Source organism: Onychomys torridus, chromosome 3 (genome assembly GCF_903995425.1).
Source record: "Onychomys torridus chromosome 3, mOncTor1.1, whole genome shotgun sequence".
Classification (NCBI taxonomy): Eukaryota; Metazoa; Chordata; class Mammalia; order Rodentia; family Cricetidae; genus Onychomys; species Onychomys torridus.
In genome coordinates this window covers 94692133-94704759 of record NC_050445.1, presented here as the reverse complement: position 1 = coordinate 94704759, position 12627 = coordinate 94692133, and the positions used below count along the sequence as shown (strand labels likewise).

Sequence of the window (12627 nt, the reverse complement as noted above, 5' to 3'; positions counted from 1 at the left end):
TGAGACTCTATTACACTAGTCTCCTTTTTAAGATAATCCACATGATATTATTGACAATTTTGGATGATTGGTTTCACTGATTCTGAGAAAGTTCAGAATGGTATAATTCATCATGTCTCAAAAGTCATTCAAACAAAATTTTTTTATGTATTATTTTATTAAGAATTATTATTTGATCAATAAGTATTTATTGGATGATACTCTGAGAGTAATGCTGTGTGGAAATAAACTATGATTGTTTCTTTTATAAGAAATGAATCATACAAGAAATCTAACTCACAGCTGTATGCAATGCCATTTACTGAAAAGAAACTAGGAGTCAGCAGCCAATATATGCACTGGTAAGTATAGTTAGTTCATAAAAAGACTGGTAATTTTAAGAATGTTATTCTGTGTCTGGAAAATCGATCTATATTTTACTACTGTGATGGTCACATTAGAAACAGTCTTTAGGTTAAAAGTAATCTCTTACTGCTCACATTTGGAAATTACTCTCATCTTAGGATATAGGATATGTTCTAAAGATTGGAAAATGGTTATAAGCTCGGGGTTTCTAAATCAAACTTTATCTTAGACAGTAGCCAATAATCTTAATTTAGCTGAATGAATAACAAGATAACTCATGGGTACACTAATGTTTGAAAAGAGCAGAACTGATCCACCAGTTCCTTTCCCTGGTATTTACTACTGTGTACAAGCATTGAAATAGGATTTAAATATCATGAAAAGCAAAGGAATCTTCTTGACATTCTGTCCCAAAGGTGTAGCTATTTTGCTGTCTAAAAGGCATGCAAACCTGTTGCTAATGCACCTTTATCTAAATAAAGCAAACTACCTAGGGCAGATTGGGCTCAAATCTAATTATCCATTGTGAACAATGGATGTTAATTAGTCTTCTTCTGGAAAAGAGCAGTGCAGGTTTTCATTTTTAAGAATTACTAAATAATTAAGCATGGAAACACTCCAGGCAATCTATTTCTAGGTTTCAGAGAAGAGTGAAGGGTATGTTGAATGTTCAATGGCTTGTCCACCATTTTATACAAGTGTACAGTCTCTCTGACAGTGAGTGTATTGTGTGGGGCATGATCTATTCAAGCTATATCCACAAGCCCAGTCACTTTCAGAGTATTAGACATTTTGTTGTTTGAATTCCAATCAGAAAGTCCCACCATGCCAGGCACTTGAAATCTGCTTAGCATTTTTTTCCTTAGAGCAATGTTTGAATAAGAAAAAGTTTTTTGTTTTTTGTTTTTTGTTTTTTTTTTTGTAATTAAACAACCATAAAAATAAAACAACCTTACTTTCCAAGGGCAAAGCATTCCAGTTTTATAGATGAATCCTTTGCAGCTTGTATTGTTTCAGGAAAACGCACTTCAATCTTTGGCTCATATTCCCCCATGACACCTGTTAAATACCAAAACAGCTAGCAGCATTTCTGGAGAATAGAAGTTTCCTATGAAGTAAATGCTTCATTAACCAAAATGTGACTCTTGGATTTTCATCAGAGTTAGAGTTTCCAATCATGAAATGGAGACATGCTTTTGAGTTTTATATAAAGATCTTTCACTAGGGACATTCAGTTCCAGCCTCTTATTGTGCAACTTATGAGCTAGACATATTTATGGAGAAAAGAGGATGATTCAGCTAACACTGTCAGAATTCTGATATATCACCACAATCAAAAATACTTCTATTTCTGTAGCAAAACTTATACAGTAACTACATAAGTGAAATTGAATATCTATATTAATATCAGTACAGCAGATTCTGCTGCTATGTTCATAGTACACTTGTAAAAGTTTTTCCACCATTTCAGCATTTTAATAAGGAAGAATTAAATTAAGTTTAGAATAAAGCAGTATTCTACGATGGCATAAACACATTATCTGCCAAAAGAGTTGTAACAAACAAAAATAGTTATAGGCTATTTTCATCTGAATTAATCAATGCTATATTGGGATTATTTTAAAACTTTAGTCATTAAATAAATTGATATGACAAACATTATAGTAACTCATTCCTACCACAAGTAAATGGACATTGGATCATCAGTGAGACTCTAGGAAGTACAGAAACTACAACATAAATATATAATATAAATAGCTAATTTTCAGACTTTTATTATTAAAATATCCCGTTCATATGCTAATTCTGAAACTAAATTGTCTGCTTTTATTTTGCTTCTCTATTTTGTTAACAAGTGATGGTTCTTGCATCATCAACTTTTAGAGGAGTTAATAGACATATGCTATACACAATGTTTATAATTTACTTTTACTAGTAAATGATGAAGGGAGTAGAGGAGGTGGGAGGAGAAAAGAATTAAGAAGGGGAAAGTAAAAACTAAGAGTAAACAAAAATAAAAAGGAAAAATGTATAATTTCTATGAAAATTGTTAGCTCATGAGCTTTCCCACTTATGAACAGAGTACTCACAGAAACGGAGAAAATGAACACATATATCTAATGTTTGCTGGTATCTGAATAAAACCTTTGCAGAAATATTTCAATAGATACTGGCTCTAAAATCTCTGCCATGAGAATGCTGGGAAGCTGGCTTCATAGTTCTGTCAGCTTGATTATCATTATATCCTTGATTGTCTTAAACTAATCAGGGGGGACAACATTCTATGAGGTATAGCCTTTCAAGTTCAAAGTCTGATAATAAAATTAACTAACAGATTTTTTTTCTGTACATACCCTACCGTGAGCATTTAATTAGAGAATTAACTAGAGGATTTTTTTCCCCTTAGTTGACTTCCTAGCTCTCTAAATCTTGCACCAGCTCTGGCTTGACTAAGGTATGAAACTCTTCAGAGACCAATCTTAGTCCCATTCCTTGGAGACACAATTTAACATGAATCTTCCACTCCATCATTCTTTGGCATGGTTTGCTTTCCTTGGGCACAATATTTTTACTTTCCATTTTGCCAGCCAGGTAAATAAAGAGTGAACAACAACAGTAGCAAAATAATGACAAGGATAGAAGAGAAAGTGGACAATAAGAGAGGTTGCAAAATGTGTCCATCAATTCAAGTATGAAAATTTGGCAGCATCCACATGCACACATACACACACACCAAGTGCCTCTAGACAAACATAATTTTTATGTGCCAGTCCTTAAGCAAGGAGAAGACAAGCTCTTCTGGCATCAGAAATGAAATGGCACAGTATACCCAGAACCGTGTAAATTGTACCATGTGGGTACAGAACTACAGAATTCTTTTTTATTTTAGTACTATCTCATCTCCATTGTTCTTATTAATTTAATCTAATCTCCAATGATTTGGCTCCAATTATAAAAAGAAAATAAAACAGCCCTGAAAACCTTCCCACAATGTCAGAGTCCCAATGTGGAGTCTGAAGATAACTCATGGTCTTACCATCAGTGCGCTGTACTAAAGGAGTAGGTGGTCCTTGGACACTTCTATGGGCCTCTTTGTTTGTGATGAAACACGTGTAATTGCCCACATCGGAGGGTTCTACTTTGGCAATATACAAGTTTCCTGTGTCCTGTGATACAAATCGTCTCTTGTCCTCTTGAACATACAAGGGGTTATCATTGAAGGTCCAGGCATATGATAAATCTGAAAAACAGAAAAAAAATGCATTATCTTTACTGCAGTCATTCTTATCTACAAATTCTGTGTTCTGTTTAATCATTATAATAAAAGTCTGCCTACATTGGTCTAACTTATAGCTATTTGGGCAGAGTAAACAGAACATTCCCTATATGCACATATACTTCAGTTTGGGAGATAAAAATTTTCCCTCTCCTTCACTGTTTTCTTTGATTAAGTATACAATGATAGGATACTTAGAGAACAAATGGGTGGTTTTCTTTAGGAAAATCTACAGAATATAGAGAGCATTGCTGGTTAAACAGGTCACAGTAATTCATCAATGCTGCTCATTTCAAAGCAGTGTTTCACAATATGTTTTCAAAAGGATTAAGCACATTTAAGATTTGTAGTTAAAAATTTTAATTAAAAAATTTTAAGTTTCAGTACTCTAGATCTTGAGTTCATCCTGTGAATGGAATATAATTTCTGGGCAAATTTCTGTAATTGTTTTAAGACTTTATATTAAAACAAAACATGTGCCTTAAGAAGGTCCAGCAATTATAGCTAACAGCCAGAAGTGCGAATCATCCCAACATGAAACAGCATATTTTAGACAGAGATATTATAGGAAATCTAGATGAGAGGGTTAGTTTTAAATGTCAACTTGCCACACCTTAGAATCACCTGAGAGGAGAGTCTCGACTGAGGACTTATCTAAATAAGGTTAGCTTGTTGACAGCCTACTGTGGACAACCTCATTCCATGGGCTGGATGTCCTGCTGTCTATGGACGTGGCATGAAAGCTGTCATGGGTTTCTTTCTTGACTTCCCCCCAGTGAGACTGTAACTTGTCATCACTTTTCTTCCCTGTGATGACTATTCTTGGTTGATAACTTGACTACATTTAAAAATAACTAAAAGCCAAAATGGAGTGGCATACCCAGGAGGGATTTTTTGCTTAATTTGAAGGAGGAAGATCCACTTCTGATCTGTTTCTTGGGAGAGAAAAGAAACATTTAATCTAAATATTTTGATCTGGGAAAACCTATCTCTAATCTGGACTACACCATCTGATGGAAACCAATATAAGGGCATGGGAGAAGGAAGCTTTGGCTCTTTTCCTGCATGCTCTCACCTCCCTAGCGAGTCCATTCCTTCACTGGCAATAGAGGCCATTGTATTGTATATCAGGCCAATGTATCCTGATACCAGCTGAGACATTCGGCCTCAAGGACCAAACAGCTACTGAATTCTTAGACCTTCTTCATATAGGCAGCCATTGCTGGAGTAACTGGACCATAGCCTGTACAGCATGTAAGTCATTCTAAGAAATACCCATTCTATATGTAGAAATAGATTTATTATGTAAGTTCTGTTACTATAGAGAACCCTGACCAATATACTCTCCTATACTGTTTTGTATTTATCAGAGTATATTATAACAGCAACAGAAATGATGTTGGAACACAAGATAAGTGTGCTCCAATGAAGTGTGTCCAGAGGAGGCATTTCAGAAGAACTACATATTGACACTATGAAGGATAACTGTCAGAGCAATGGACAAGTAGATAAACATAGCAAACAAGAAGCAAAAGTAAGAAGTTCAAGGTAAAACACAGAAAACATTGCATGTCTTAATCATCAATCATTTAACACATCTTTGAACTGTTTATATGTAAAGGTGAATTACATAAATAAATATTTAATGAATAAAATAAAATAAAACTTAGATTTTAAGTGTTCAATTTAATGAGATATGAATATTATATACATACAGAGAACAAAATCTTAAATATAAACGATTGTCATCTTTTAGAAATGGTTTTCTGCTCTTGTCAGGTTTATCTTGGATTATGGCAACCACTATCTGGTTTAAATTATTAAACCACTTTGCCATTGTTTATACTTAATGAACTCTTGATGTGTATTTGAGATTATGCTTGTTTTATTTAATATTTTAAACATTCACTTACATTACCATACTATCCACCCATTCCATTTATTTCTAAGTTGGAATACATCTTATAAATATATCACCTTGTTGTTGATGATTTTATGAGGTGTTTCCAGTCTGAGGTCATCATAGATTACAGTTAAATGAAAATTATTGTGACTGTCTATGTTCATTTTCACTTTCATAGATAAGTTATTAGACATGAATTTTAAGGCAAATATATGATCAAATATACAAGTAACTTAAAAATGCATCCCAGTTCCAGGCAGCTTGACATCTCTAGTCTCAACATAAAAGGGCTCTGGTTTCACAGTACACACACACACACACACACACGCACACACACACACACACACACACACACACACACACATAGAGAGACACACACACTCACAATATGCTGTCATGTTTTTATTCTGAATATAAGTCTCAGTCTACACAATATTAGATTAAAGCTTCATTTATCTATGAAATTAAGAATACTGTGAGAAATGTGTAGATAACTATATTCAAGAAAGTGGAAAAATACATTTAGTTATGATGAGATCTCCCTATAAGGGAAATAAGTCTGTAATACTGGAGTGGGGGAGGGCAGTCTATAGTTAGGTTAAAAAGAAATCTTCATGTGAATAGATACTTACACACAAGAAAGTCAAGGTATCCCAAGAGGAGTTCATGCACCCAGTAGCCTCTTGTCCAGAGATAAGTCTTGTATCATATGAATGGTCTACATTTGTGTTAAACCCTGATGTAGAATCAAAACACCATATATTGCCCCACCCTTGCTCAGCTGGAAGATCTTCTGGAACATTCTTTAATAACTACACTGTCCTTGAACTCTCAAATATGGGAGAGGGAGTACAGATAAACAGTGATTGTAAATTAAATAATATCTGCATGATGCAAACTCTATCTGAAGTATAAATGAAGAAATGTTGCAATTTTGTTGTTTCCTCTACTAACATCACTGTGATGGTTAACTTTAGTTCTCAAATTGACACAGTGTACAATCAACTGGAAGATGCAAGAATTGTCTACACTGTTTTGGACTGTGGGCATGTCTTAGGGGAGTGGGGAAATCCTCTTAAGTTAGTTGATGGAGACAGTCAAGCCCAATGAAGATGGGACCCTTCCCTGTGCAGAATGTGCTGAACTGTATAACAGCCAAGAAATCAAGTCAGTCAGTGAGCAAACAAGCAAGTATGAAGCATATCTTCTCTCTCCCTGCTTCCTGACTACCAAACTGGCCTCGATCAGGTCCTGCTTCCATGCTTCTCTCAAAATGATACATGGTATCCCCTCTAGAAGGGTGAATCAAAATAAACTTTTTTTCTCCTAAGATGCTTTTTCTCAGGTTATTCTATCACAGCAACATAAATATAAAAAATTTTCTCTCTCTCTTTCTCTCTCTCTTTCTCTCTCTCTCTCTGTCTCTCTCTCTCTGTGTCTCTGTCTCTGTCTCTCTCTCTCTCTCACACACACACACACACACACATGAACATCAGGAAGAGCATACTTAAGGAATCAGAATTCATAAAGGAAAGAAAACAAACTGAGATACCAAAGGAAGAAATGAAAGACAAGGAAATGAAAAATAAAGTGTCTGCCAAGAGAAAGACCATAAATAGCAAGGAAGAACAAAAGAAATCATTTAAACAGCAATCCACAAATTAAACATCATAAGTATTAATGAAACAAAGTCATCTATGCAAACAAATGTCAAGCGGTTTTTTCAGCAATAAAGATATGAGGTGAATGCCTGGTGGCAGTGGTGGCACATGCATTTAATCCCAGAATTTGGGAGGCAGAGGCAGGTGGATCTCTGTGAGTTCGAGGCCAGCCTGGTCTACAGAGTGAGATCCAGGAAAGTTGCAAAGCTACACAGAGAAACCCTGTCTTGAAAAACCAAAAGAAAAAAAAAAATTAAAAGATATGAGGTGAAGCTATGACTAAAAGCAACACAACAGAAATGCCACTTCCACATGAAGTGGACCTTAGCCAAGTAATCTTACAACCAACAGAAAAAAAAAAAAAAAACCCTGAAAGCTACATAGTTACATGAAAAACATATCAAACATCAGTATGTCTAGTCTAACCTGCTGAAAATTATGTATTTGAGTGTAAGAACTCATGTTTACATATGTCTACACAAATTTCTAATTTTATGTAGTAGTTTTCCCAGTGAGGTGTTGAAAATACAGAATCTTTTTTTACTAGCTATATAATGTTTCTTCCATACTGGGTTTAAATTAGAATGTCCTGTGTTGAAATGGAACTGAGAATCAAAACCAGGAGATAATAGTGTCTGAAGAGCTGACCATTGAGAATGAGCATCAATTAATTAAAAAAAAAATACTGATAACATAAAAGAATAACAACACTCTTACTCTGAACTGCTCACAATAGAGTAATACATCTCCATCAGGAATTGCTTCTCAATCTAATATGCAGTGAAAAGCATTGTGAGAATTTGTAAAAGCACAGATTAGTAATTTGGCTTCTATTGATTGATTTCGTTCTATTCCATTGATATATTATGCAATTTGCATTTTTAACAAGTTCCAGGGTACTTTGTAACTGAACTTGCAAGTTGTGTTTATAGCAGACTTTACTGAGTAAAGATAGATCAATTTCAAATGTATTAAGGGATAGAGGACAAAATGTAGCCAAGGCTTGAAACTATGTCACAAGTGAAAGTAGAAAAGAAAACCCTATATATTGAGCTAAGGATAAAAATATGGGAAGATTAAACTTTTGAGGGCTATGGTATACATGAGGTCTAAGCAAAGGCTTTCTGTACCACAGAAGAACAAGAGGGAATTGAGGCTGTTGAAAAATAAAGGATGCCAAAAGATTACTTTACCATTTATTATCATGCAAAATCCTTGCACAAGTATCATAAGACAAAATAGTGAATCTGAAAAGAGTCACCAGCTGCTGCAGCCTCAGCTTGTACCTCCATAGAAAGGCCCAAGTATCCTCAGCCCAGCCTTTTCTTTGAGTCACCTCCATTCCCAATGAACAACCCCACCTCTTGGACCAAAACGCTCCTTTCAATTGGCTAGCAGACCAGTGACAGAATTCCAACAGTTGAATGTTTCAGGATGGTGGTGGGCCCTTGATGTAACTAAGACCAATGTTGTAGCTTGAATCTGGAATGCATTAAATGCTTGATTCTCTAGCCTATCACTGTTGGGAGGTGGTGGAAACATTAAAATTTAAAGCTTACTGTGAGACTAATGCAGTTTGGGTGGTGTGCTATAGGAGTGACGGTAGTAAGCCGGTGCCTTTACTTCCCTTGTTTTGTAAGTGGAATTGCTAAGAAGTCTTATTAATAAAAAAAAAAAAAAAAACCAGAGCCAGATATTGGGGTAAAAACTGAGAGATCAGAGGAATAGAACAAGCCACAGCCAACCTCACCTTACCAACTCCTCAGCCTCTAGAGAAAGACTTCCTGTATACTCACGCCTATATACTTTTCTGTGCCCTGCCATCTTACTTCCTCTCTCTGCCCAGCTTCATCACTACCTCTTTCCACCCAGCACTATCACTTCCTGTCGGTCTATACAGACCTCCAGACCTCTATGGTTAACTAGCACTGGGATTAAAGGCGTGTATCACCATGCCAGGCTCTGTTCCCAGTGTGGCCTTGAACTCACAGAGATCCAGATGAATCTCTGCCTCCCAAATGCTAGGATTAAAGGCATGTACTACCACTGCCTGAGCTCTATGTTTAATATAGTGGCTGGCTTTTTCCTCTGATCCCCAGATAAAGTTTATTGGGGTGCACAGATAAAATATCACCACATTGTTTTTTCTTCCCCAGCTATAAGGTGAGAACTTTTACTTCACAAACTTCCACATGATCCACTGCTCTTGTACTATCTATAGCCTGAGAACCCAGAGGTCAAGGGTAGCAACATCCAAACCCATGAAACAAAAGAAACCTTTGCTCCCTATGAGTAGAGTACCATCTGTGTTCATGACAGTAATGGAAAGTTGGTGGTAAACATGAGAGCTAAGAGGATTGATTTCTAAGGTAAAGATGAACACTTTCTGTCATTAAAAATGATCAGGGACAGCATAGATGATCATGACTTTGTAAGCTGCAAAATAAATGAATAAAAATATTGATGTTTGCATCTCATGGGTGTTAACCCATATGCTACTTCACCCTCGATGTTCTCATCTCCCTGGGTGTTGATTGTTGATGAATTTCCAAATGGTCTTAATAAACAAAAAACATGGAGCCAGAAATTTGGGTTAAAGCCCAAGAGAAAAATCAGAAGAATAGGACAAACCACAAGCTAAGTTTTGGTGAAATTATTAAGGCCACTCCACGTAGTTAAAAGGGAGGTTTATTTGGTGGGGTAACTTACAAATGAAGGGATAGGTTGCAGGGTCTGGAAAAGGTATGGTGCAATCTGGCAGTGTTCTCTGGAACTTGGTTCCAGGGTCCTGGAACCAAGAGAAGCCTCTCCTCTCGATCCTGAGTCTTCAGCATCCTCCCTCAGCCCTGCCTTGTGGGCATGACCATTACTGAACCCTCAATGGGGGCTGGAACTTCCAGGCCAAGGCTGGGATGGCTACCCAAACCTACTACATCTCCCCCTTTTGTCTAAATAAGAAGGTTCTAACCTAATACAAGACTATATACAAAGAGATGGCTATCAAATATCGTCCAGGAGTAATGAGGGATAATGACCTAGATAAGTTAGAATTATAATAAATGCAAATAATATCAAGCAAAAAACACATACTAAAATCCAGGGAAGTCTAGAGCATAGGTAGGTGGCATGTTACAAAGATCATTCCAAAAGGTGTCTTATCCTAAAGAAACTGAGTCTAATACTTAATATATTCTATCTAAGATTATATATATATAAGTTGTAACTATAACTGCTAGTCTTCAACCTCATCAAAGACTTGAGAGGGAATATAATAATACCTGAGAAATGAGAGAAGGACGCAAGCAACTTTTGGGAGTCTTGCAAGAGTAGATAGAGACAGCTGGCAGCCTGGACAGTCACCTAATGTTTCTCAGCATCGTTGGTGCATACAAATTGGCTACAGGCCTAGAGTATCAGACAGACCATTTTTAGAAGCAGGAATTCTGAAAGACCATCTTACCCTGTCTTGGCAAATATAGTGGTCGCTTTCCTTGTGTCCCACTTGTCCAGAAAGGACAGCATTCATACTGTCAGCAGTTGAGGCAAGGGCAGTTCTTTGCCCAGTAGGCCACTTTGTGCCAAGAAGACAAACTTCCAAATGGAAATGTCTTGGGAGCCCAACATTCTCTCAGGGTCAAATTGGTGCTGTCAGGAGCAATTGTCTCTCACGTCAACAAATTCTAAGTTATTTAAATGCCATATTCTTTAGGTCCATGAAGTGTTTGAATATTACCTGTCCATCTGACCTATGTATTTATAAATCTGGATAACCTAACTAACATAATTATAGAGATGACAAACATAGGTGACAATAAATCTATAAGTCTTATCTACCTAAATGACCTAAGGACTAAGGCTTCATGTAAACAAGGAAAACAGTTTGTAAGCAAATGTACAGTAAAAGGACAATGACTTTAAAATTGAGACAATACACAAAATATCTTTAACAGATGTAGGAATGTATAGTGCAATAAGTAAGATGATAATAATCTTAAATATATATCAGTATACAGACTATCTTAAACAGAAGTAGAACATACATACAGTGTGACAGATATAAATTTACATTTGTATCAATATACAAATATTTCAAATAAGAGTAAAAATATGTGTACATTATAACAAACAGTTCTGTATTTGTATCAATATACAAATTATTTTAAATAGGAATATAAAAAGTTTATATTTGTATCAACATATAAGAATTCATAACAGTGAAGACTAGATAGTTATAATTTCAATTATGATATTATGATAAAAGATATGTTAGTTATAAAACCTTAGACTCACAAATAGATGATAGATAAAATGTCTTCTTTAATATTGTAACTGTAATTCTTGCTTGATAATTGCTTTGTTATATGTAATTTTACTATGTAAAAGTTAAAACCTTTCTTTAAAAAAAAAAAAAGAAAGAAAGAAGAGGGGAAGTACTGTGGCTATCGCTCTGTATAAATAAAATGCTGTTTGGCCAGTGGCCAGGCAGGAAGTATAGGCGGGACATAAGAGAAGAGAATTCTGGAAGGTAGAAGGCTGGGCCAAGGAGACTGCCAGCGGGCCTCCGCCATGACAAGGAAACTGTAATGTACTAGTAAGCCACGTGGCAAAGTATAGATTAATAGAAATGGGCTAAATATAAGAAGAAGAGCTAGACAATGGTAGGCCTGAGCTAATGGCAAAGCAGTTTAAATAATATAAGTGTCTGTATGTTTATTTTATAAGTGGGTTATTGGACTAACAGGGCTTGGCAGGGGCTGGAGAGAAGGTCTCCAACTACAGCTAACCTCACCTCACCAGCTCTGCAACTTCAAAAAAAAGAGCTGCTTCCTGTATACTCAGGTTTATATGCGTCTTCTGTTCTGTTCTCTCATTGGTTCTCTTAGCCCAGCTACAGTTGATAATTCCTGGTCATGCATGCACGAACACAGCTCAGTTATCATTATCCAAATAATGCCTGGAATTTACTGTTTTGTTCTCAGCTATTGAAACTTCATTTTCTTTTGCAAATCCCTATTGGGACCTGTCCACATTCAACTGTGGTTTCTTCCTTCTAAGTTCCTTTACTGATGTCCCTTTCTGCCTCACTTCTGTATCCATTGCTCTTTCTCCACCAAAGAGATACTCAAATATTTTAGTTTGAAAGTAAAATTTTCAGTTGATAGTAAATTTTTCCTCAACATAAAAAGAAGAAAAGGATGGAGTTCAGATTCAACTGTTCTCACCGACACTTATCTTTGGCACTTTTTCTGAAATAAAGACAATTGTGAGCAAATTCCTAGTGCCATGTGTCAGTTTAGGGATTCTTATTCAAGGTGTTTTTGAGCAAAAAACAAGAGTTAGCTTTCTGAAAACAACATAACCCTTTCCACTTCACAAAAATTACAGGTTGCTGCTAGTGTCCGGGAAATCTTTGTATTCATCAACCTGTAATCTTAGGACCT

The 12627-nt window shown here is 36.0% G+C and overlaps 1 protein-coding gene across 4 annotated transcripts in view; it reads right to left on the bottom strand.

Moving 5' to 3' along the window:
- Nucleotides 1–12627, bottom strand: part of Cntn6 (contactin 6) — a 347844-nt gene that overhangs the window by 114884 nt on the left and 220333 nt on the right. For all 4 annotated transcript variants that reach the window (XM_036181619.1, XM_036181617.1, XM_036181615.1 and 1 more), the window contains exons 6-7: nucleotides 3383–3586; nucleotides 1302–1404 (exon numbers count right to left, since the gene is read on the bottom strand). In XM_036181619.1, coding sequence (XP_036037512.1) covers nucleotides 1302–1404; nucleotides 3383–3586 — 307 coding nt within the window. The remainder of the gene's footprint in view (nucleotides 1–1301; nucleotides 1405–3382; nucleotides 3587–12627) is intronic.